This window comes from Bombus vosnesenskii, unplaced genomic scaffold (assembly GCF_011952255.1).
Source record: "Bombus vosnesenskii isolate JDL3184/JDL3185 unplaced genomic scaffold, Bvos_JDL3184-5_v1.1 scf7180000013274, whole genome shotgun sequence".
NCBI lineage: Eukaryota > Metazoa > Arthropoda > Insecta > Hymenoptera > Apidae > Bombus > Bombus vosnesenskii.
The window spans coordinates 1,384,784-1,412,769 of record NW_022882932.1 but is presented as its reverse complement, the minus strand read 5'-3'; the positions used below and the strand labels follow the sequence as shown (position 1 = coordinate 1,412,769).

The 27,986-nt window shown below is 36.8% G+C and overlaps 1 protein-coding gene across 3 annotated transcripts in view; it reads right to left on the bottom strand.

Moving 5' to 3' along the window:
• Window positions 1–603: 603 nt before the first annotated feature.
• Window positions 604–27,986, bottom strand: part of LOC117231840 (lachesin-like) — a 180,417-nt gene continuing 153,034 nt past the window's right edge. For 2 of the 3 annotated variants that reach the window (XM_033490681.1, XM_033490678.1), the window contains exons 7-9: window positions 10,041–10,160; window positions 8,497–8,667; window positions 619–869 (exon numbers count right to left, since the gene is read on the bottom strand). In XM_033490681.1, the coding sequence (XP_033346572.1) occupies window positions 619–869; window positions 8,497–8,667; window positions 10,041–10,160 (542 nt within the window). Of the gene's footprint in view, window positions 870–8,496; window positions 8,668–10,040; window positions 10,161–27,986 lie in introns of all 3 variants that reach the window. The other variant, XM_033490680.1, reaches the window with a different exon arrangement.

The window sequence follows — 27,986 nt, the reverse complement described above, 5'->3', positions numbered from 1 at the left end:
ATCAAAATTTGTACAAGTTGTATAGGAGAAGTATGTAAGAAATATTTTGCTCGAAATACGTCGAAAAATATTTTCATATCGTTTTGTGATCTTATTTTATAATATCCACGATAAATACATAAAAAGGAAAAAATTCAAATAAAGACAAGAAACGAATTATAAATAAATAAATGAAAATAACATTTTCTAACCAAAAATGAATAAAATTCAAAATGAATACTCGGTAAAATATTAAACCAAATTAACAAAAATTAACAAAAATTAAAAGTGATAGAATGTTAAAATTATATAACATGAGATAGAAATCTGTATGTATCATTACTTACCGAACGAACTCTTCAAACAGATACAACCTCTTTCGATTCTAATTCGTCAGCTAGATCCGGTAGTGTATCATCGATGGAGGGATCGAACAAATGCAACGATGAGATATCAACACAAACTTGTTACTAATCTTTCCGAAATCAACTTGCTTTCTCTCTGTCGACGAGTATAACGCTGCACAGAAATCGATATGCATCGACACACGGGAAAAAAAATGATCGACCGTCGTCGTTGAAGTAAACGCATGATTCTTCGTTCCTTCTGTATTCACGTGTTTTCTTTTTATAGTGTTCTTTACGTCAAAGCGAGCAGTTGGGACAATGTTATTAGAAGAATACAAGAGGCGGGTGGTAAAATGTCGTTTGAGGACGTCGACGAGGATGCGTCGTCGCCGTTGAAGAATGGTTCCAAGGTTGAACCCGTTTCCCGTAAAGAGCCTTGATACACGTTAGTCAGTCTGTGATCTCGATCGTTGACCGCTTCGTTCGTGTCACTGTCCAATCTTCGGTCTCCCAGTTTCTTCGAGTGTTTCGGTAGATCCATATCTGAAATAAACGAAATCATTTTAAGTTGAATTAATAAAATTTTTCATTTCTCTCGGTTTTATCGAAGAGGACGAAGTTTAATGGAAAATATCGCTCGTCAGATTCTTCATCAATAATAGGAAGAATATAGTGTACTTTTTAAAAAGATATTTAAAATATTATACAAAACATGGAAATTTATAAACGTGGACTTGAGATGGGTTTACACACACACACACACACATACAACGGTATTTTCATGTTATTAAATTTTACTTATAGTATGGCTATATATTTTCTTGCTGCAGAAATTATAAGTAGTGTTTTATCCAAAGCTAGTGGTATAGTACGGTACATGGTCAGACATCGCGCCACGCATTTGTGTACTCGGTTAATAGATTGCAAATCTTTAATCTGAACTCTATTTCTCTTAAATTTCGATATTGTGCAACGTATAATATGAAATTAAATTTTGTTCGCGTAAAAAATTCTTTACTCGTGTAAGCAATATTTCAAACACGTGCTGCATAAAAAATTGGCTACACGATACGTTTCGGACTAACGACACGCTTGGTAGTTAGTGGGACAATTTAAGTGACATCAGACGCCATACACTCTTTTTTTTGCACATGCATAACTTCGTGATAGAAACTATACCAGGGTTGTGGAGTGGAGTATTTTCACGCTCGACGTCACATTACATAGGAGGCGGTATTGGCGGAAAAAGAGGAAGCAAGAATGCATCTCTTTGACGAGGAATTTCTATAGTGGATTCAATTTATACATGTATCGACATGTACTCTACTAACACTAATATCTTCTGGGCATCTCCGTGCAACTGTTTACATGCGATATTAAATTTGTGCTGCGGTTTCATAAAAATACTTCAGTTTTTACATCCCCTCCCCTACGGCGAAACCGTGTAACTTGTTATATTAAAATTTCTTTACGATTCTATTGCTTCGTTGTTGGAAAATTTTTGTTTCCGTCAGCGTAATTTCGACTGTCGGGAATTAATTCTAAATGGATCGCGTTTATCTTTCGTTTTTATTTAAATTATCAAGTTTCAAAAATTCACAGTATATAAAAAATAATTGCAAATAATATTGTAGTATCGTAACTACTTTAATTAGTTTATTAATGATAAGTAGATTGAACAGCTGTTAATTGAACAGAGAATAATGTTTGTTAAACATGAACTAATCGCAGCAAACGTATAATAATTAACACAACTGAATAATTAATCAACGACTCTCATCAACGCAATCCGCACTCTCTGACATCTCAACTTATACTGTTATTAATTCGTTCTTTGTCCCCTAGCAATCCCTTGTCTTTTGTCCTAGCCTCACTACATACATGCTCAGCAACCGCTCGTTTATAATTCACACGACACCCCCCAGGCCCCTCATCCATGATACTACAGTATTTGCAAATATTCGGTGAAAAATGATAAAATTTAATAAAACAGTTAGTCTCTGCATAATTATTCAGAGCTTTGAAATACGAATATGAGGATAGTTATATAAAATATGGAAATATAAATACAGTTTTATATAATATTTTTACTGATTCGAACGAATGTACGATGAATGTCCTATAGGACGTTCTCACTAAAATATATTTAAAAATTTGAATTTCATTTTTATTGCGATTCTCGTGTCGATAAAATTTCAGACGTACACATAAAGTTTCTGATATAAAATGAAGATAATAAAAATGAAAGAAGTTTCTCATTTGAATTATAGAATCCTTGATGACTTCATGCTTAATTTAAAGAAATATCAATCGATCATATAATAGATTGATACTAATTATATGCATATTAATATTCATCTACTATTTCTAATAAAATAATTCTTCAAAGCCTTTATAACTAGTAAAGAAACAATTTGTTCAAAGTTTCTTAAGAATCGTCCGATGTTCAGGTAAAAAAAAGAAAGGAAAGAAAAAAACAAAAGGAAACTGCAATCTTCCATCGCGATAACGCAAGGGCCATGTGTTGCAAAATTGACACACCAGAAATTGGAAAAGGCGAAACGGGAAGTTTCGTCGCTTCCGCCGTACTCTTTCGATATTGTTTTCTAAAATTATTATATACCCCAAGTAATTCACCGAAATTACGAAAATACAAAAGCAAGCAAACCAGTTTTCTCCCTTTATTTAGCGAGGGGAGATAAAGCAAGGATAAGGAAATTCGTTAAAGCGACATTTCATTCGCAACTTTTTTCAATTAATCTAAATAATCGAATTTTGTTTCTTAACATCGTGTCTACGAAAAGTAATGTCACGAGTTCGCTTAATACTTTCCTCGTCACCATTTCTCTTACCTAGATTCTATAATTCTTCTTTTAAATAAATTATAATATTATGGTAAACTATATTGTATATTATTTGATCCTTAATGGCTTAATTACACACAATAGATTGATCTTACAAAAACGCGAAGTCCCGAAGAAAAACTCTTTGCATCCATCGTTGTCGTTGAAAACTGGAAGATATCCTTAACGTTATCATCACGACCCTTCGGCAAAAGCCATCAAGGTACGAGTAGAAATGGCGCACGTCTTGCGGTATAACCGCTTCCAAAAAAGTGGAACCCATTCTCGGTTCTATCCTGCATCGAAAATTTGCCGGCTGGCGCCCGCAAAAAGCCTAATCGACCAAGCAAAGCGTAACGAGCAATTTGCAGGCCGGATTCAATTTATTGCGTATACACTTCCGCGATCGGATCTGGCCCCGGACAGATGTTGCGGGGCTGGAAGCTGAAAAGAAGAAGCAGGAAAAAGAAATCGCGAGAGGTGGTGGAACGCTCGACAAAGGGGCACGAGAAAACGAGACATTGCCACAGGGTGGAGGAGAGGAAGGCTGGAACGAGGGGGAATGGAAGGGTGAAACGTGCGGCAGCTCGTCGAAATAGCAGTTTAGCACTGATAGCACTTGGCGGACTTTTATCGATCATGTCTGGCAACAGATGGCTCACCCAATTCCCGGCGGCGCGTTTTGTCTGGCCGGCCTGATAAACGATAACTAATACGGAACAGAAGAAGCAGCAGCAAGAGAAAAGGGAAGAGAGATGTAGCGTTGGGGTAGGATGGGCCGGCGGTTGGATATTGTTTCGCGGACTTTTAGCCCTTGACGTGACGTGCCAACATCTCTCGCCACTGTCGTCCCACCCTCCTCTATGCGATGCTTCCTGCTACTGCTATACTCCTATATATCCTCTCCTTCTCCATCTGTACCCTCTTTTTTCTCCTCGTTTTCTCCTCTAGCCACCCTCGATCGTGTCTGTTGTACAGGGTGTGCCACCCACGACCGCATCTCTGATTTACTATTCTCCTCTCTGCAGACATGCTTGTGGTTCTTTGTCTATTTGATTGTTCGATTTGTTCGTCCATTTGTATATTTGGAGAGTTTGAAATCATGTTCGTATAACTCGGGTATTACCGTTATATTTTTACAATTTAAAATGGCGTTTCGTGCGTATTAAATAAGCTAACATATAATAGCGTAAATGATGCGGCTTTTTTGAGAGTTGAGTTTAATAAAACGATAACGAATTAGTTAGTTTATATATTAAATATTAAATGTGCACTGATATGCGTTTATTCAAAATTATTAAAATAAATAAGAATTTCTATACTTTTATGTACATCATAGTAAAGAACGTTCAATTTCTTTACGATTTAAAAATAAAGCATCGAATAATGTACCACTCTGATGAATATTAGTTCTATTCCTAGTGAAAATTATAAATCATTCAGCATTCTCCGATCCATCTTTTATCATCCTATGTAATAGATATCATTACTAATTCAAACTCTCCAGTTTCCAAATTACAAGTTTATCAAATGGTCTAAGCGACCACGGTACAACAACCGGGAGAAGTATGCTTCCTATAGTTCACTTTAACTCATCAAGATTCTCGGCCAAAAATATTTCAAACAATTATCAAACTATTTCAATCATTGCATCCTGCTCTCAGCTTGAAACTTGGCCAGGATGTTGAACACAATTGACCTGTTATAGGTCACAACCAGACTCTGTGTTCAAGTGTAAAATTCCACCCGTTACGTTTCTCTGCTTTCTTTTCTCCCGTCGTTCTCTTCACGCTCCGTTTATACCTTCGCTTCGGTTTAACGGTTAATCCCCCGGGTTTATCTGATCGCGTGACTTCAACGAGAAGTTGGAGCACGCCGCGCGAGCCAGGACAATCTTTGCATACACACTCCCCGTGGACGATAATACACGCGTCGGCTTTGTTAGTTTACACGGCTTACGCGATAAAATTTCCGTCATTAAACGCGGGGGCGTAGCCGATTCGCGCGCTGATAATGGACTGCGTGTTACAGTGATTTCCTTGTAAATACTTAAACTCGGTTTTACTCCACTTGTTACGTCTTTCTGGATATCGTTTGATTCGCGCCTGAACGCCCAACGCGCACCGCGTGCCTTCGTCACGGCAACCATAATCATTCTCTTTCATCTCTTTTAGATTGAAATGTTACACAGTTAATATTTTTCGTCTGTTTTTCTTTTTGAGATAAATATTGATTACGATAACACATAGGACGTAGATAAGTACGATTATCTTGAAGTTTGAATTTTGTTTCATAATTTCGTCCCTGTGGATTTACACCATGTAGTTCGTCGTAATAAATTCGATCATTTTAAAGTTGCAGTTTCATTATACAACATACACGTGCAACATACGCGTTGCCCTGCGCAACTTTTATTCGAAAATTTATATTGCTAAGTACGGCCAGCAAACAATATGTCGTGACAAGTTCCACGTTTATTTGGAAATGAAATTCCCTTTTTGAGCGCACTCGGGATTTTTCATCGTACGAAACAAGTGGGACGGAAATGGCTAACGAAATTTTATATTTAGAAAATTATCACTCCGCCGATAATTATGCCGATGGGTTTACAAACATTTTTTATTGCTGACCTATTCAAGATAATCTAGAGTATTTGATCAACTGGAAAGTTAATGAATTTTGTAGATATTTACAGGATCATTATTAGTATGTTTTATTTAACATTCTTTCATTGGACTTTAATTTAAGTTTGAAGAATGAAGTTTTGAATGTACGATAGGTTTCGTATTTATAACACGTACGAGCGTAATTATATAGAAAATTTTAATACGCGAGTTTAACCGTAACGATTATATTCATAAACTTAGCTCTTCGAAGTAATGCATATTGTTAACTCGAAATTATCTTTCTTCATCAATCGTTCCATCAGATTAGAGAGGATTTTGACACTTTCATTCCGTGTATATTCTATATTATATCGAGATAAAATATCGCGACACTTCTCTAAAAGTGTAGTAGAATACGTCCCTCGCTAAATTGCAAATTACTATTCAACCAATAAAACGTCAGCTTTATTTTGTTTAGAATAAAAATCTATCGTTTCGCGGCACGATACGAACGATATATACGTGTGACATTGTTTTTGCTTGCCGATAGTCGAACGAACATTTTCGCGTTGGGAGTCGCAACGAAACAAATTTGGATTTGCGTTAGAGAACTAAACCGGAGCAGACGATAACCATCGGTTTCGCAAAAATAAGCAGCTTGGCCAATTCCAACCCGATACTCCAGCTATTACGCTCAAATTAATAATCAATGCTAATTGCCATTGTCATTAGGTGAACGACCATTACACCATATATATCGTGAATAACTATGTCATACGATCTACTTTGTCTGCGTTTTCCGGTTAACCGAGAAATTTTGCAGAATTCAACGAAATTTATTCGCTGCTGCTTGTTTCAAGAAATATCACATTTTATTTCTATCATCGGGAATCGTTATTATTCGCGATATCTCCCGTATATCAACAATGCGACTATTTCAATTATTCTGTACGAACATTTATCTTTGATTTGCATGTAAATTGTTAACAACGGTTCTGAATAATCCGCATACGCCGTGAAACCTGACAGTTTGACGCATACGCGAATTATTATTCTTCCACGTGTTGGTTTCCTACTTTTTCATAAAATTGTTGCGCGATAATATAACTCTGTATCGCATAATATTATAAAACTTTGAAAGCAGCAATGAGAATTTATATCAGTTTTTATAATAATGCATAATTACATTATGATACGGAAGGTTTAGCGCAGAAATGGGACAATCGCATTTTGTTCGGTAAACAAGAAAAGTATAGAAAGCAAATGTTTTTTTCGCACGATAATAGCGGCAGTCGTTAATGTTTTAATGTTCAGAAGTGTAGGGATGATAGAGCGGATGACTGTTACAGGAGACTGAACTATTATTTTATTGCTAGCTAAGAAGAGACGTTCGCTCATACTCGTTGTACCGTTCACTTACGCTAGCTGGCAAAGACTCTTTTGTCTTCACGCAGGCAGTCGCTGTAAGCACACACATACACACGTCCACACATCGCATGCATATCCCTTTTGGCCTAAGCCAACGTACCTCGCAAGGATTTCACGTGACCACCAACACGTCATCGCCTGCTGACCTTAAAGCTAAGCAGACAACTATGGGCGGTCGGTTCTCATCACCCATAGCTCTGTTCCCTTGAACTATCTACGATGTACCATTTATCCTAACTCATACACTGACACCATAGAAGCATGAAGTTTTTTCTATTAAAGTTTATCTTTACGCATAGTATTGTTGAACTAATGATTTTATCTTTAGAACCGCTTTTTCTCTAGATTCTTTATGTGTGATTTAATCGTATGCATATTTTCATTTTTAAATGAAATACGAATTTAATTTGTTAGTTTTCATTTATTAGATTTTTGATTAGATTTAATTTAGAATTTAATTTCCAGGTTTCTTTACAAAAATATAATCCTCGTTGTATACAATGATAGTGTAGATTTCTGTGTTTTTTTTCTATTGTACATTTTTCTGATTGAAAGCAAGTAATGGCATATTTCTTCTCGATGATCCATAATAAACAGTGATTAATTAGCCATTAAGATAGAAATATAATTTTATTTTATTTATACTGCGCTTTGTGTTGACTCTCCTCATGCCGTACTATAATTTTTATCGCACTGTTTCTAATTAAGCGAGTGTAACGCAACACATATATGCGATATAATTAACATTGGATTACGCAGAATCGCGATTTCGTGAGACACGTTTACCATATAGAACGTATTAAAAAAGAGAAAAGAAAACGAAATAATACTAATAAATAATTTCTCTGAAGAAGAATTTGTAATTTGAATATAATTCAATAAGCGAATATTCCTTATTTTATTTTTTTAAAGAAATGTAAAAATTAAGAAAGCTGAAGTAATACATTCCAATGTATATAACTGTTAATATTATTCACCTTTTAATTCACATTTATCATAGCTTCATCTTTTTATCTCGTAATTAGCAACACCCGCCCATCCTTTAGAAGTCCGATATTCCTTGCGAACTTTGTTTTGTTCTCTTTTGTTAGCATTCCTAACGAAATTCTGTTTATCGAAACAATTTCGTATAAAAAAGCCGTGCATATGTGTATTATGGGGGCGTGCCTGTAGTCGCGAAGAAGAAAAATTCTTTTTGATAGGTAAACATAAACGGAGGTAGAGAAAGAAGTTGGAAAGCACTGAAGTTGAGAGTTTGCGATCTTCGTAAACGTATTATCCATGAGAACTCACCGTAAAGTCGAATGTTTCCCTCTGCGTCGCCGATCGAGTTCTTTGAGATGCACTTGTAACCACCGAGATCCTGTTTCTGTAGATTCATAATTACCAAGCGCATCTGTACACTGTACACGGATGTCTTCACTTCTGACATCGAGTATTTGTGATTGCTAATTATCATTTCGCCTGAGACAGAAAAAGGATTTATATTTTTAAAAATTACCTGCTGAAACATCATACAAATTTTCAGTACTTTGGACGATCATAATTTTATTTGTACGATTATAGCATTAAATAAATAAATGTATAAAGTAGGAGTTTCTAAGTTCTTTCGTAATCACGCGAACACAAACCATCGTCATATGGTTGTTAGCGCGTAACGTACAACATTTACACGGATAATTTTCTCTATATAGACACGAATGTCTTTTCGTAGCGTGTGCATACTACAAAAATTGCTCCATGTATTTTCTTTTCTTAAACTAAAAAATTATTCAAGCTATTATTTATCTAAATTACGAGAGGAACGCCAGATTTTATTTTTACTAGAAATAAATGGATTTCCAACGTATACTAAAATACGTCAAGCGTCGAACTTTATATGGTTTACTATAGAAAAATTGTTAAGGCATTTCAATGGTAAACAAATACCAATTAAACAAAGGTAAAAGCACTGTTCTTTTCTCATGGTTCTTTAACATTTTAAAATAATCCGTATATATAACTAATCTTCGCGAAACAATTTTATATAAAACGTATCAAATTGTGCTAACTTCGTTCCACAGAACGTTACACCATAAGAAAGTAAAGAAAGTGTCCTAAGGATCCCGTAGAATGGGAATTTTCGAACCGTACAATGCTCGGCTTCGCTTCGCATTTAAATTTCTGTACGTGACTTATCTTCGTGGCTCGCCAGCGAACACGCTTCGGCGAATTATTATTTTACTCAGCCAGCCAACGAAAATTCAGTTTCCATCGCGTGCGATTTAATAAACCTATCTATCGATTCATGTTCTTCGACTCGAAAAATAAAATCTTATGTCTGGTTTTTATACAGTGGTGAACAAAGGAGAGTTTAAAATACATCATAATTTGATAAAATTAAATTATGTCTAACAAAGGAAGAGAACAAATTTGACAAGTGCAGTGTGAATGAACTTTCGATATTTATACATATTCGTATTTTACAAATAGTAACAAAGGAGAAATATTTAAATAAAAATGTGTCGTATCTTTCAGATTAGTTATTATATGTATTTTATTCTTGATATTTACATAAATATTCTTGCACATTTATACTCGATATAAATACATGAACAACAAAAATTTAATAGTAAATAATTTGTCCATATTAAAGTAGATGGTAATTATCAATATAATAAAGAATTTCTAGTAAATACAGAATTTACTAATACTTCTATGTACAACTGTCTTTTGTTCAGAATTGCTTCCTTCTAGAAGCTATTTCGTTAGAACTATAATACTCTACAGCTTTAGTAATATTTTTCGAAATGAGGAATAAAACTAAACGACGGTGGAAACAGTTAATTGAATCTTACCTGATTCGCGTGTCCAATAATTAATGGCCTTCGGAGAAGCTTCGACGAGACAAACCAGCGTTACGTTGGTTCCAGTTGGCGCGCCGACTAGCTGGTTTGGTACTTGAACCATCGGGTGAACTGCAATTTATCGCGACGCCATTAATCAATGGCAGAACATAAAGTATACGTATATGTAATAATTATCGGGCACGCCGCGATTTGTCACCCGTCATTGATACGGTTCAATGAAATGTAACGCGCCGACACGTTCGGGTTAAAGTAAATTCGATCACGTGAAATTGCGTACGACGATCGTCGGATTTCAGGAAATTTATTTTCGATATGACGCTGTTTGCACCCCACCGACACATACTGATAGAAAATTCAATAATTGTGGAATATAAGTAGCCTTTTTTAAAGTTGAACTACAGAAAGTGGCTAATATTAAATTTCTAACGTGTCTTAATAGAACCTGTTTCATGTGTTTAACAGAATATATTTAAATTCTCTTGCAAACTTATATCATCGTAAGCAATATAACGAGTCTCTGAGATACTATTTAAAAAAAAAAATATTCATATTGTTACGCCACGAGGCTTGCCACAGGCTGTGTTTTCTAACCGTCGCTCGCGGTCCTACAACGTCGCAGACGGATCGTCGCGTCTGCCCGGCAAACAAACATTGTAGTGGCAAGCGCATGGTTCATTAAGCAGGGCGACCTCCAGAAACGTCGACTCGTGGCCGTTATTTTATCTCGCGTAAAAGAATGTGGCGTGATCCGAACGTAGTGGGGGTTGCCTTCCAGAAAAGACGAAAATAATCGAAGGGCGGGCAGTTCCTTCTGACGCGTCAAACATGACACTTCGATAAATCTGACGAGCAAACGAATTTATCTAGAGATCAAAGTCGAGTCAAATTTCTGTAACATCTACATCATATTATTGTAAAATATATTGTTCTATGTTAACCTGTTAATACTGCGTTACATTCATTAAACCACCTCTGTTATCCTAAACGAAACAGGGGAACGACTATTTTGCGGAATTTACAACTCTCGTTGACGTGCTATCTCGCGATCGCGTCTCTCCGCGAACGGTCGTAACACATAAGTTATCCTATATACATATATCATTTATACACATTTACCTCTGTTTTGGTACTATTTCGGAATTTTAAGTACAAACTGTCATTTTTTATAACACCATCTCCCATTCTGGTCAAAAGATTTCTGGCCATCGAAAAGTATAAAGCAAAAGGAACAATGAAAAAAGATATTACATAGAAAAATCGCTATAAGAATAAACGAATGTACTGCTATCTCGAAATTCCTTTATTCTAATAGCCATACTTCCCTATTAATTCGCAGATCATAAGTTCTATTATACTAATCTACGTATTAAAGAATCAACTATATCCAAAAACTATTAATCACCAAACATACAACTTTTCTTTAAATTTCACCGTGTTCGTCACCTCCTCAGCCACAAATCTACCTATAGCACACATTGCGTCACGCAAACTACAAGAACGCAAAGTACGTTGCATCGCGATACGAAGTCGCGCAATCGTAATTTCAAATTTCTACCAGTATATTCCTCATTTCCAACAGACTTTCAAATCTGCGTCAACTTTGTTCGCACTGCCACTGACAGAAGCTCGCGATACAACGCAGGACTCGAGGTCGAATTAAATATAAGACAAGCATTTGTTACAAAGTTACTCGAAACAGTGTCACACGCGTAAGAGTCATTTTCCCGATGAAACGCAGCTGGATCATATTCATTCTGCACAATTGCGCCATGGTACAGTCTCCTCTCTAATAATAAGAGAGAGAGGGAGGGAGGGAGGGGGAGAGAGAGGGAGGGAGGGAGGGAGGGAGGGAGGGAGGGAGAGAGAGAGAGAGAGAGCAAAGGTCGTAGGACGGAAGCGGGATGGTTAAAAGCAACAGAGATCGCATGCCGATGTATTGTGCCGGTTACAATCGCCTTACGAGATATTTCCTGGTGTTCGTCTTTTTGCGGTGGCCATTAGCCGTCGTCGAGGCCGCATAACTTATGATAATGAAATGCTGGCGTACTTGACGGTCCTGTCATTTAAAAGGAGCGGAAGGTAACTCGCGGCGTAGCGCGTCTATCGTTCCGAATATCGTAAGCAGCTTTCTGTGAGCTGCTTAGGTCTTAACAGTCATCCTCTTTCCGCGCCGGCCAGTTCTTTTGACCGGAGTAGGTTACGTTTGTTCCTGCATTTTGAGGAAGAAGCGGCTACAAAGTACTCCTCGTGTCTCGGACCACTTGCTTAATCATACATATATTTCCAAGATAAGTCGAGAAAAGTGGACCAGCGACGTCTGCGAGACTCTTGTTTCGTCAAACGGATTTCCGATCTGTTTTCGACGTAAGAAGGTTTCGACCAGCGATGTTATTGCAACATATCATCGTGATCCAGATGCATCGGGGATGAATCGGGTTAGGCACTGGAATTGGTGAGAGAGGATTTCATAGAGTTGTGAAGAGACGTAGGTACTCGGGTAATAGAATGAAATTTTTGGTGGTGAAACTGAAACTATTTTTGCAATGTGAATTTTGTATCTGAAATTACAGGGACATAACGCGATAAGTCACATTATTTTTCATAAAGAATCAGCATTAAAATTCAGTATGTTCAGTATGTCGCTTGGTCCCGTATTACCATAATTGTTTTTTATTTGGGTTGGAAGCGAAATATATGATCTTTCATTCCCTTCAAAATTTTCAAAATACCGAACATTACAGTATCAAAATATTGCTTGTCTTGATAATTATTCAGCGACTTGTAAATTATTTTTTAAAAACTTACGTCTTTGAATCTAACAGGATGTTTTCATTTTTAATTGCGTCATTAAAATTCTCTCGTTCAATCATAATGTGAGATTAAAAAAAATAATCAACAAAAGCGTACAATTATCATATCTTTCCTACGACCTTCAAATAGAAGATGGTGTAAAAAGTAATTCGATATACAAATTTCTCAAACTATCCGTCAAATGAATAATTACTTATTAAATTTGCAAATGTAAATTATATAAATCTTGTACCTTGTTAATAGAAGTATAAAACGTGGTATCGAGTCTGTTTAGTTGTAGAGGAGAGACTCGCAAAAGCATGATGAAGTTTTCAAGGTGTCAGGAAGTTGATCGAGTTAGAAAGCTGAGTTCGAAAAGGGCAAATTAGATTAAAATCAAAATTGAACTGTATTACGATAGCATATATCGATTACCTTACAAACTAAACCACAACTCGGTGAAGACCACGTCGTGCATAACACGAAAACAAATCTGCAGTTTCTCGCGTGCCCTTGGGACTTGTAGGTTTACGATGGAATGAAGTGAGAACCCTTTGATTCCCTAGTGAGAGGAAAATACATTCCCTTCACTGGCAGCTCGTAGAATAATCTATTGTTGCCTTCTACCAATATTAGAACATAAATTCAAGAAAATATTTAAAAATCAAATTTCCAACCATGTTTTTAAATCGTATTGTTTGCTATACACTTAAATTTAAATGTTTACAAAGATGGACTAAAATATAAATTTAACGAAACGCAACGTCAATTCGAATAATTACCTTTGTTGTAGAATCAGAAACACAGTCAAACGGACTTTAATTAACAAACAAGTTTTAATTCGTATCAGCCAAGAATTCATTAAATTTCCATCAACGAAATAATTAATCACAACCTTCCTGCAATATGAACGTATCGCGTGAATCGGTTTGGGATTCGTTTTACGTATTGTACATTAATTAAGCGTAATTAATTAACCGATACACTTTAAAAGCGTTTGGAAAATCTGTTCGAAAGGAAATGTTTATTTGGAAGAGTCTATTTAAATAGGAAACCTGTTCAGAGGTATTCGAAAGCTATTCAAGGTGGGAAAATAACTGTGTTTCGATGAAAGCTATCGCGATACGAACAATTTCGACGCTGAGGGCATCGCGTCGATACGGACAGAATTATTTAATACACCATGGCGGGAATTAAAACTTTTTTCGTTTCAACTACAGACTTGCGGGACCTGTAAATCAATCTTTATATCTCGACACGTACCGTTGTTCGTTCGAATATTCATTTAGCTCGATTGCGGAACTGTCGTTTCGGTCCGATGTTTAGATTAATGAGCTGAACGAAATCCAATTCTGTAATTGGCCAGGCTGAAAGTACGATGATATCCAAAAAACGTGAATAAAGATGTACATACACCGAGGCAATAAACGCGCGTTTCCACAATCGAATTGCCAGGAACAACGGATTGAATCTCTTTTTGCCAGAAAGTTATTCCGAGCTTAAATATTTTTGTGACCTCTGCGAAATATTATACTTGCATTGAATATCTTGTAGCTTCTATGTACAGATGCACGTATTTAGATTTGTTCCATGCTCCATCAATAAAATTGCGACAATTAGGTTTCCTTACAATACCAATTACATTTCAAAACGTTTTGTATAATACGCATAATGTATTCATAACCGGCATTTCCCAATATCCGAATACTTTTGCGAGCCTGGATGTAAACAAAACTCTATCAATTTACCAATTCAATTTGATCTTTATCGAAGGAAGGAAGAAGGGGAGGGAGGAAGGAAGAAAGGTAATTGTAGAAGGGCCAGCAACGACAGGGCGAAATATCGCCAGTGCTGGCATTCTCTGAAAATGTTAGAGGGCTAGGATGGTATTTGGTCGGAGATAGGTCGGCTCGCCGCGAAATAAATCATTTAAATTGGAGGAAAGAGAAATCCCGGCTAATAGCTTAGGATTTCGGCCGAAGGTGTGTCCCCTGATGCGATTGTGGCGATGAAGTAAGCCTGTAAGGCGAAACATTGGGATGCCCTAATAGGTTTCCAGGTCGGCTGGACAAGCCGCTTTATGTGGTTTCTCCGATGGTAGCCGATCTTCATGATGAGTATTAACGCTATAATATCAAAAGTTGCTGGTAACCTCCGATAAATCTTTCTTAACTTGTATTAACGACTGCGCCGGTTCTCCCTAGTCTATTTATTGTCTCGTATGAATGTTGACTAAACCAAGGAATTATTAACTTACAGTTTCTTCAGAATTTAAAGATTGTACCCGCAAGACTGTTTTCTATCGTTAACAAATTCCTTCAGTTTGAAGGTAAAACGAAAGAATCGTTATTGATTCGTGTAATTTTATATTAAAATTTCATATATAAAGATATTGGAAGTTTTCCAAGATAAGAATGAAATTGGGATACAAAAAGATTTAATCTTATTTCGAAAAAGATGTTGATTTAATATAGAATGATTCTTCTAGAATACTTTCACTTTCATAAAAAATTTAACTATTTCATTTGAACAAGAGAGAGACATAGCCAGGAAAAGGGATAAATTTGTAATACTGCCAATTAGATGGAACATGTAAAATGTAAAATTTGCTTTAAATCGTCGACAAGGGACGAATTCAAGCGTAACGGGTGGCGGCGCTGTGTAGAACGTGTTAAAACAGCGAATCGTTTAAAGATGTCCAGTTGGGAATACTGTGGAGCGAAATACGCTTGTCGTGCTGCGGCAAAACGCTAGGAAATCCTGTAATAGGTTTCTAGGTTGACTGGCTAAGGGAGCAGGTTGTGGTTTCGCGGGGATGGCTCCCATAGAAAGCAGAATTCCCTCTGCTTCTAGGCCAAAGGACAGATCTTCGTACTTCCATGGTAATACTGTAACCTTCGCGCTTCGCTGCATCTCTACCAAGCCGCCGTCGCGGCGTGAATAGACGATTGGTACGACGGTTTCTTCGTTCAATATTGATGGACAGTTTAAAGATGTACTCGTCGCTTGTGAAACTACCAGTAACCATCGAGTTTCCGGCGTCCATCCGCTACGTTTTGACGCAAATAATCCCTGGGAATAATGTAAATTTCATATCGTCTTCGTTGCTGCCTCTTCAGTGACTGACAAATGCTTGCCACGCTGCGCGATTATACAATATTAAATTTAGGCCAAAGATTGCAAAATCTTGCCAACGTAGGTTTAAAAGATGAACTGAGGATAAGAATTTTGAATTTTGCAAATGTGCATATCGTAATCCTTGAAAAGTTGCAAAAATATTAATATTTTTATATGCGATTCGTTTGAATGTTAACAATCCATAAAAAATGCTTTGCTGCACAAATTTCGTATGTTACTACATCTACATCGACGTTAGTACATTCAACGTTAAAGTTCCAATCTCAAAAATTCGAATCGAGCAGCATAAGCAATTTCAAAATCGTTAATTCCAACGTGATCTACCGGCGTAACCATAATTTCTGTTTGTCCAATGGAGATACAAGATTGCTCGTTTTAATCGAATAATACGATTCCATTTGGACTAGCATACGCACATGGCAAGAATGCTTCGACCGATCGTATCCATGGAAGGAATTCATTGGTCGTGATGTTACGGATGATAACGCGATCATAAATCACAATAGTCCGACTAAAAAGTGCGCGACGTAAAAAGGATGTAAAGCAGAAATCGTAAACTGCAGTTTAACGTGTAAGGGGAGGTAGTGGTAGGTAAAGGCGACAGAAATCCAATACTGCAGTAAGAGGTATGCGCGTAAAGTTCTTATCTATGGAAACAAGAGACGAAATTCCAGATTGGCGCGTGGACAATAAAAACGACAATTTTTCATTACTGATTCAAACCATTACTATGATTTCTCCTATCTATATGGGATTCACTACAAAAATTTGATACTATAAAAATGAAACGTGAAAGCTGATAAAAAAGCATTTCATTGGGAAATAAAGGTATGCGTAAATACTTTTTTTGCACCCATTGTATTGCTTATGGTGATATAATTTACACAAAGGATATCTTTAGATTTATTATCTTAACGTTAGAATACTTGTTCTCTGGGAAAGAAAAATTGCAGGTTACAATGTTTCGTATTTTAAACGTAGTTCAAAGTAAGAATAGAATCCAATAACGTTGGAATTTTAATACGAGATTTAAATTCAAAGGAGTCGTCAGATATATCTTAAAATAATATTTGCAGAGTAGGTATACTTTAAAATATGCATAAGCTTCTTTCGATCGATCTGTCATCAGAATCGCGTTTCTCCTCGATAAATATCCCACTGGTCGATGAAAGTTTAGTCAACTCATACATAGTCATCGGAGGGGAGTGGTGTAAAATTCAATTAAATCCATATTTTAAGTTTTGGAAAGTGGTCGAATTCCATTCCTTTCGGCGAATTTGAACGCCTGTTCAACGAAGAATTCCATTCGCGACGAGTTTCAAATTCATAGAAGAAGTTGAACCGAGTCGCCTCGGAATTTGTGTACAAACTATCCGTCGCTTTTTAGTATCAACTTCCTATAGCAGTCGTTACTGGTGCGTCACCGGTATCAGGAATCTCGTTAATAGCATCGACCTTGCGAAACTTTCCCGAACAGACGTAGTTTTCTCTCACGGAGACCGCGTGTACTAGACGATCGTTTTTCATTCGTTTATTTGTCATTAATGCTGTTGCGAAGGAAAAAAGTGTCTTATATCTAGAGAAGCAACTTTAAAAAATGGGACAGATGCGTGTAAAATGTTCGCTTATAAACAGGTCAATATATGCTGCTTCTAATTACTAATTCATCATTAATTCGTAGTCGTGATCCAGCTGTCATGGCGTACAGACGTCTGCTATAATCCTCCGCCAGTTTACAAACAGTAAGCGAATAATACCGTTAGAAAAGGACAACTGTAGCTATGTATCTTGAAGTGAAAACGAAGAGTAGCGTATGAAATTACTCGATCGTTGATACCGATTTTCACTATAATCGGTATTATCTGGTTCGGAGATGGCTTCGAACATACAACCAGGACATTCCTTAATCCATCATCTAAATGATCTGCCACACTCATCCAAAGAATTTTCTAGAAATAAGCATAGAAGAAGTCCGGAGGGGAAAAAGGATATAAAAAGGAATGCAAAATCCAAAGAAGATTCTGATATAAACGTGTGACGGATGAAAAGAGAGTTAGTTGTGCGTTTCGTCCCGGGACTACCGGTGGACTCGTCAGTAAGGCTATGCCCGGTAGTCCTTGTCTTAGACGTAGAGGGAGTCTCGCTAGGTGCGGTATTTGCATCAATCGTCCGTATATTCGACCGCTAGCGAGTTAGGCAGACTCGTTGTCGTCGTAGCCCTCTAGTGTTGGTGGTTGGTACCAGCGGATCGCCCGGGATGATGCCTCGACCTGTCGGCGTCCTGTTGATACCGATCCGCCACAAACGCAATAACAACCTCCAATAGATTTGTACTATTAGATACACCTGATGGATATACCTGAAAGTTAACTATCACAGAAGGACTCCCCATCTCTTCCAACCCACTCTGATGACGTCATAGACATACAAATAATGACGAAAACTTTGATAAGTGTCGTCAGTACAGACGAATTAAAATTAAAAAGTAAATAATGACCAGGTCAAGATAATATCGAGTAACCCTGATTCATATAGAAAAATAATACAATTTCTAAAAATGCTGAATGCTAACTTTCACACTGTTTCAATCAAGACAGGACAGACCTTTTTGTGTAATCCTACGCAACTTACATTACTCAGCAGACCTAGAAGAATTAAAGGAAGAACTTCTATGGCACGGACACGAAATAACTAATATCAGCGATATAAAACACACAGCTACACAAAATCCAAATAAATAATTAAATCATTTATAACATTGACAAAATTGTGAAGTACAATTACGAAATACAAAATACAAAAGAACAAAGGAGTGCACTAAACCGACAGACATTCCTCCGAAATGCGTCCTTGCTGAGGTAATCATCCAAAAAATTATAAAGGCTGTTCCGCTCATAAAGTGCTCCGTAAAAAAATGTACCTTGAATTTAGACTTAAATACAATCCGAATCCTAATATTACTTCTCCAGATAACGAAATAAGAAGTCATTTAAGACTTGCCTCTTCATTCGTATCCTATACTCGGGCAATTCTAGGAAATACGAGCAATAAACGCCCACGATAACAGCCAAACAGTTAATGCACAAACTACAGAAATCCTTTACCGGCTAGAGAAACTAATTGAGAAGCAAACAGAACAGATCAATAACCTGCTGGCTCCGCTAACGCTAGTAATAAACAAAATAACGAAATTTTCAACAAAATAACAAACTACAGAAATTTTTTACGGACTAGAGAAACTAATTGAGAAACAAACAGAACGGATCAATAACCCGCTTCCTCTGCTAACGTTAGTGTAATAAACAAAATGACGTTTAATGCTGTAGTGTATCGAGTGAGGATTAATAATTTGGAATACGAGAAATTGCTGCTGCAACCCGTCAATTATATTTTGAATAAATATAATAAATATAAATACCATCGAGGGACGCTCGTACAAATGAATTCGCAAAGATAGAGTATGATCGCTCGCGGAAAACTCGACTCGTAGATATTGATCGATAAATCGTAGATACTCGGTATATATTGCCTCGCTCGCGATCGCGTCCGTTTATTTATACTGGTCGGAAAATTTGAATTTGTCTTAGATCGACGGTTGCCCATAACGGTGACTTTGTTTTGTCCGGAGTTTGTCTGTCGATATGTTTCGTACGTCAAGGTTGTGTCCGTGTTTCGAGGCGCAATAACAACATGAGTCGCTCTGATCCGCCTCGTCCTATGATTCATGTGCCGCTACAATGCAATGAAGTCGATACGTATCGGAACGCTAACGGTCTGGCTCGACATAAAAACGACCTAGAAATCTTCTAAACTGCCAAAAAATAGACATAATGCTTATTTCTGAAACTCATTTTACGGACAAAAATTAGTTTAAAGCCAGCGGTTACAATATTTGGCGGATCAGGTATTATTATAAAATCTAATATCAAGCACTACGACTTCCACTGTACAAGAAGGATCATCTCCAAGCAACTAACATTATGATTCAAGATTGGCATAGCCCGTTTGAAATACCTGCTATGTATTGTTTTTCGAGGCACAGTCTATTACAGGAGGATTTTGATCATTTTTTTTAAAGTCTGGATCACAGGTTTATAGCAGGAGGCGATTTTAACGCTAAACGTATTGACTGGGGTAATAGAAATATCACTTCAAAAGGTAGATTACTATACAAAAGTATTTTATCAAATAAATTAAATTACGTTAGTACAGATGAGCCCACGTACTGGCCTACGGACACAAACAAATTGCTTGACTTCTTCATAAACAAAAATATATCCCCGAGGTACATTCAAGGTACATTAATTCTTCTCTAGAGTTGTCCTCAAATCACTCACCAGTTATTGTAGCAGTCGGCTCTACAATTATTGAAAATCAACCTGCTATCTGAATCTATAACAAACCAATTAACTGGTCTCACTTTAGGGAATCCTTCAACATTTCAAAATCAAACCACTAAAAACAAAAGAAGGTATAGATGCAGCAATTGAGTATCTGACGAACAACATAATAAATGCGTGTCGCTCTTCTACTCCAAAAGTTAGAGTATATAACCCAACACAAGTATCCAAACGCTATAAAGAAAAAATCGAAGATAAAAGGAAATTACAGAGGTTATGGCAAAGTAGCAGACATTCTGAAGTAGACAAACTTGAAGAAAACAAAATAGAAGACAAACGGAAACTAAACAACCCAACCAGAAAATTTCCACAAAAGTTCAGAAATGAGTGTTTTCAAATATATCGGGAGAAGCTGTCTTCCACATCCGTTACAAACTACTCTCTCTGGAAAGTTCCGAACAGACTCACCAGATCACAGCAAATAATTCCTTCCCTTAGCTCTCCACGTGGTGATTGGTCAAAGTGTCCCATAGACAGAGCCAACCTATTCGCTTCTCATCTACCTACAGTATTCAAACCGTTTTCTCCTAAATTTACTTCGTGTGAAACCGAGATATTTAAACATCTTCAATCGTCAAGCCAAGCCTCTTTCCCTATCAAGTTCTTTTCTTCCCAGCAAGTCAATGCAATGATTGACAAAAACCTTAACTCTAAGAAGGCCCTAGGACACGACATGATCAGCGATAAGGTGATCAAAGAATTATCAAAAAAGGGGATAGCACTCATGACATCCATTTTTGACGTAATCATCCATTTTTGGTTATTATCCATTCTCATGGAAACTGTTAATCATCACACTCATTCACGAACGAAAGTAGTATCATACCATCCATTCAGCTTACTATCGAGCTTATCCAAACTCTTCGAAAAACAGTTAAGCGAACGCCTACGTACCATACTGCATGATACCATGACGACTCCAAATCATCAATTTGGGTTCCGAAACGGCCTTCAACAACCGAACAGGTATACCCTATTATACATAATATTAGCCGGGAATTGGAAAAGAAAAAATATTACTCAGAAGTATTCTTCGACATTAAACAGGCTTTCGATAAGGCATGACATCCTGGATTACTACAGCTCAAAAAAATTTTGTCTCGTCAATACTATTCAATCATGCATTCTTACCTAAATAACAGACAATTTAAGATTAGATTTTTAGATGGTACAACTGCAGCTTTTTCTACTGAGGCTGGAGTACCACAAGGCAGTGTACTTGGACCAATCTTATACTTTATCTATACGACAGATCTACTCACTTTGGCCAATGTCAATAGAGCTATATTCGTTGACAATACTGCAGTCTTAACAGCGAATGAAAAACCCCGAAGTAGCTTCTCTAGTTCTCCAGGAGCACTTGGATAAAATTGTAAAATGTTGCCATACATAGCGTATTAACACAAATGAAGGCAAATCAACGCATGTTACGTTCATCTTAAACAAATGCACATGTCCACTGGTAATGCTAAACACCACAATAATTCCAGCCATGGATACAGTAAAGTATCTAGGAATGCTATTAAACGAAAGATTAACTTGGAAATAAGTAAGTTCTACTTAAAGTAAGACAGCTCTACTGGCTCATAGGTCAGCGTTTGAAATTAAGTCTAGAAAGTAAAATCATTTTATACAAAATCATTCTAAAACCTGTATGGATCTACGGGATTCAACTGTGGGATGCAGGAATTCAACTCTAACATTGAGATCCATTGAACGATTTCAATCGAAAACGCTCAGGTTTATTTGTAATGCCCCTCGGTATGTAAACCAATGAAACCATACACAGAGACTTAAAAATAGCAACAGTTAAAGAAGAAATTTTGAAATTCAGTAACAGCTACAGTATGCGCTTGACTAAGAATTACAATCCTCTAGTCACCCAGCTTCTAAATAGAATAGACCACCAAAGAAGATACTTTAATCCATTAAGATATGTACTAAAAGAAGTAGCCTTACCATAAGGTTATAGATATTATGCCATCGTAATTACTAAAAATTCTTCGTAAGAATTGGTTGTAATATTCTACCGAATAAAAAAAAATCATTAATTCGTATACTTTGATAAAATTTACATACTGTTATAATAAAACCAAAGTATTTTAATACGTGAATAGTAAAGTACATAAGACATTTATGACATATTAAGATCTATTTCCCGAAATTCTCTTAATATATAAATTTTAACCTTCCAACTATGAAAATTTGGAATAGTGGCGGAACTAGTTATGTTCTTATAAGTTCTTCCATGTATCGTCATAAGCAATTACAAAGCGATTGTTACATGCGATACTCCAGGAATGGAAGCGGAATTGCGCGGAACAAAATAAAGCTTCGTACAATTTGTCCCAGAAGAGGTGAACTGGCCCGAAATTGTTCCACCAGCGACAGCGATTTACGGCAGTTGTAATCAGTTTGATTAACGCAGACAGCCGCGATAAATGCAGGTAGCACGATGCATCGAGGCTACTTCAATTTGCGAGGAACTCGCGAAGCCTCGACTAGCATCGCCTATTAGGTCTATTGGAAACTTGTACCCCTTGTTTTTTCTCCTCTATCGATTAGTTTTCTGTCAAATGAAACTGTTGGATCGCGGTATATTACGCGTGATTCTCATAGATAATATATTCTTCAAAATGATCAAAGAAGATTGATCAAATGGTTCATTATTGGTGCAAATATTTCGATATTATTGTCTTATCAGATCGTGCATTGTTGCAAATAAAAATTGGAAGAATCAGTAGCGTGATCAGTGACGTGAAAAGGTTCGTAGCTGTAGACTAGTTGCAGAGTCGGTCAAAAGTTAGAAGTTAATCCGCACGAATCTAAATTAAGTCCTGCGAGTGAAACGGTCTAGATAGATAGCTAGTGGGCACGTTTATTTAGGGTAGAACAGTGACCCAGTAAATCTAACCCTTTAATTTTCTTGACCGAAATATTCTGCAGAACCGAGCCACCTTGCTAAATAACTTTCGGCTAATAAACACTTTGAGGTTTACTGTTTTTTTGAGTACCATCGTAGAAGGTATACGTAACCAACAGAAAACTGCAACCTTTCAGTTTTATGTTTTATAGGTGTTTTTAATAATAAAATTTAGAATCGTCGAGGGATAACTAATTGCGATTAAAGTATTAAATTATAACCAGAACTTTATTGAAATGTAGAAAGATTAATCACGAGATCGATTAATAAAATAAACGTAGTAATTGATAAGATACGAGAACTTCTTTACATTTGAATTTTAATAAATTGTCATTTGGGAGTGTAAATGAAAGAAAATATTTATTCAAAAATAGAATAAAGAGATTGCTGACGAATTAAGGTCCATTTAAACGGTGTTGTTTTTTGACGTAAAATAAGCTTACAAGGGAAGACATTAAGGAATTCTAGATAGAGAAGACTGCGGTTTCCACGGGATAAGTATGGTCCACGGGAAGCAGCATTTTCCTCGCTTTAGAATGAGAAAACCATGATGTCTCTACCTTAATAAGATAATACCCAATTCCATTCTATTATTGCATAGGTAAACCATGTTTTACTACGATACTCTTTCATTAATATTATTTTCGACTCTTCCTTTTATCGTATCAAAGATAATCATCGATTAAAATGCCAGCGATTGTCAAAGTTATGCAACAGATATGCTGCTTCGTTTCGTGTATTTTATACGATATTCTGTACGATTATCGTCTCCTGACGAGTAAAAACGACAGATAACTATGACTAACGTGATAAATCACGCGATGAACGGAGTCTCGTTCGCGTATCGTTTCACCGTTGTAAGACACGCTAATTAAACAATCGAATTTGTTTTGGTCGCGGCCAGTAAATCGCGTGTAATCAACCAACAATTAACCAGAGCTCTGTGAACGCAGCCGATGTGTCAGTTATTCCCATTCACACGTTGCTATTCAAGAGTTGTACAACAGGGAAAGCAAAATGGTGGGAAGGTGTTGGCAACGGTTAAGCAGGCTTTCTGCACAATAATGACCAGCTATTGCACAATTGGGAATTACGCGCTGAATTTGAACCACTGCATGTTTAATTCAGAAGCCAGAGATTATTAATCTGATTTTCCACTTCTGTCGCTATGTACGTTCGTATAGCGAGGATATGTTGAACATTATCAACGCGTTTCATCAAACATCAACGAACCATCTAGGCGGATATGAGTTAGACATTGGTGAGAAAAATGAGAAGGTTTTTCCACGTGAACAAATGATACAAGTTTTTAAAACTCATATTGTCTGTTACATGGAACGTAGAAAAGTTGTCGACAATATACAGAGTGGTCCACGTAACTGGGACAAGTGGTATGGTTGCAATTAAAAAATTATGCGGAAGAAAATATGCGAATCATTCAAAGAATACCATCTTTCTCGGAGAATATGTTTTTTCACAGGCGTAATGATGCATCGTAGTTTTCTTACGTGCAATTTCTTTTGGAGGTCCTTTTGTTATTCTTCATTAAAAATATCGAGAAACGATTGGTCTATAAGACGTTTTAAATAAAGGTTTTCGTTAACTCTAACGAAATTATTCTGAAAGTGCTTTGATGTTGCTTCAATACCAACATTCCACATTTTGTACATTAACTTCGATATATTCAATTTCCTACTTCCAGGAACAAATTTCTTTCACAAATTTCTCGCAGCAGAGATACGGAAAGAAATTCCTTATCAGCCAGCGAATTAACGAAAGAAAGAGTCCTAGTGGCGCTTTCATGCGAAAAGAAGCATCGTCGTTTCTCTCATAGAATAAATGTTCTATCGCGCGCGAGTACCCTTAAGATTCGTTGTAACGACCTATCTTGAAATTGTATCAAAATGAAATTTCGCGGAAGACCTTTGGAATGGCCGAATCGGACAAAAATTCGCGCCTCTCCTCTTCCTTCCCTCCGGTCACGTTTCCAGGCAACGAGGTCCTTTCGACTCGCGTCGAGGACCGCGCGCTGTTATCAAAAAGAAAAAAAAGAGAAAAGACGGAGATAGGAAACCAGGTCCTCTCGCGTTCTTCTTCTGTTTTACTTGTTCGTGGAAGATAAAAGGAGGGACGATCGTTACCCGTTCCCAACGAAGATACCACGTAAATTTCTCGCTTTGCGTGGCGATGTAACAATCAGAACGAGTCGAACCGGATCGATCGTAAAACCCCTTTCTCTGCCTGTCTTTGAGCGTTTCCCCGTAACACACAGACGATCCTCCAGCCATCTTCGAGATGATCCGGTTTGTCCTTCTCCTCAGCCTGGTCTCTCAATCGACAATAGCCCCGATCGCTTGAATTTCGAAGCAATAGCTCGCGAATGCAATCGTCTATACGGTCTGCGGGCACGGAGCGTATTCAATGAAATTCGATTATCCCGCACGATCTTATCGCTCGAGGGCAGGTGCAAGATCGTAGCAGGAACCTAGGTACATCCAATTTCCGGCGAAGAATTACCTCTCTCTCGATCCTAAGACACCGAGGAACGCAATAGTAACCGCGATTTAACTCGCCGGTCCTTGGCTACACCACTGATTCGTGCTTCACTTCGCAGTTCTTTTGCTTACACGCCTTTTCTTCCAACTTGCTTGTTCGTTCACTATTCCGTTGTTGACTTGAACTTGTAGGTTTAATTACTGTTAGACTTTATTTGGGGATTCTGTTCATTTTCAATTTTGTGTGCCAGTTTCGGTTTTGAGATCTAATTGTAAGCGTGGAGTTTTAAGATTAAAGATAAATAAATGTAAATTAACGGATTAAAACTGCTTCGATTACTCTTTGAGCACTATAAATTGCCATATTGCCTTTATTAAACTTTATTCACTATTTTTGCGTATTCCATTGGATACGTACGCATTTCCTTTCTCGTGCTTATTCTTCTTTTACTTTCTATCTATATTTAGCAGTCGATATATCGTCTACAGGATAATTATATTATCTATCTCTTTTTCCAGGATTCTGCTTTGTAGACTATATTCGTCGCGCCTTAGCTCGTTTCTGCTGTTATTTAAGTTGCAATTTATCCTTACTTTCTTTTTTCCACTCCGTTACTGTCTGCAATCATCCTCTCGCTTTCCACCTTCTCACTGCTTCTTCTTCTCCGTTTCTAATACAGATACGAGTTTCCCTTTTGCCACGTTGAAATTATGTAAAGAAGAATACGATGGCTATCTTCGTGCATACTCGCTGCAACCACACTCTTGCTTTCCTCTTTCTTCGCTTCTTTATTTCTTTCTTTTTGCTTCTTCTTCATTCGTTCTCCTTTGCCTTTGGTAGCCTAACCATGCTGTGTGCATTTGGTTTGAGGTGGGACGTCCTTAAGATTGCAACTCGCGTCGGATAGGACCGCGGCTTCACATTGTGCGATTCACAGAATACACTCCGTGCCTAAGTGGCGGGAATATGATGGCTTTATCGTGGTCTAGTTGCCGGAGGAATTTTATTTCTTTGTTCTATTCCTTGTGCTTTGTCAATGATGCATTTCGTCTCTCGGCGTCGTGAATTTTAAGAAATTTTTATGTCTTAATGTTTCAAAGAATTCTGTTCACCTTTCCTCTTTCTTCTTTTCCTTGAAGAACAGAGGGAAATACATGGTTAAACACGTAATTGAACGCCATCAATTTCGTTTCGATGGATCTTGTTTCAGCACGTAAAATGATAGCTATTTGTATTGAGACTTCAAAAAGATCTAGAATTTTTATTTTCAGAATTTCTAGTATTTTTCGGTTTTATAGAAATTTTAGACTTCCTAGGCTTTTAATGTTTGATGACATTTTTTAGAGATTTGAAGATTTGCGAAATTCGTATAAAATAAACGTTTCTTCATCAATTACATTTCTTAAATTCTTTACGTTGCTGAACAACAAATTCATGTGTTTTGATAACACTGTGTAAGTCTCAATACACGTGTATTATGAATTCCCAAGCTTCTATCTCCATATATAAAATAATTGATTCGTGAAAACACGCACGATTTATGAAGCATCAAACATTAATTTGTTTTCACGGGAAAATAAAGGTTGAAGGGTTCAATAAAAGGGCTGTAATATATTCTTACAGCGAACGATAATTTTCAAGCGCTAAAGAGTAATTGCTTTATTATTAGAACCGATAATACTTTTGAAGTATTTATATGTACAATACATTTTTTCAAAATTTCAATCGCTACAACTTTTATAGTAAAGAAGTTCAAGCATTTTTAATGAAAAATATTGTCTAGATTTTGCATTTTACCACATTTCGCGTAGGAAGAGAATTTTGTTATGACAATGTAATGATACGAGTTTGGAAGTATATTTATTTTGAATATGACGGTAGGAAACAAGTTACAAATTTGATATGTGTGACATGACGTTGAATATGTTTTACCTATGATGATGTAACTCAATTTACAGCTTCACGTGCAGTCAGCGAAGAAAACAAACGTAAGGGACTTATTTAAATATTTCGAAGCATTGATAAACGGTTGGTTATAGATAGAATGATTATAGATCGTGAAAGAATCACTAAATAAAGAAATTGTTATACCAAGAGAGATTGGCAATCTTATTTGTGAATTAGATCCGAGTTTCTCCTAGATCAAGCTTATCATAAAATCTATTCGACAATTATATAAAAAGCAAC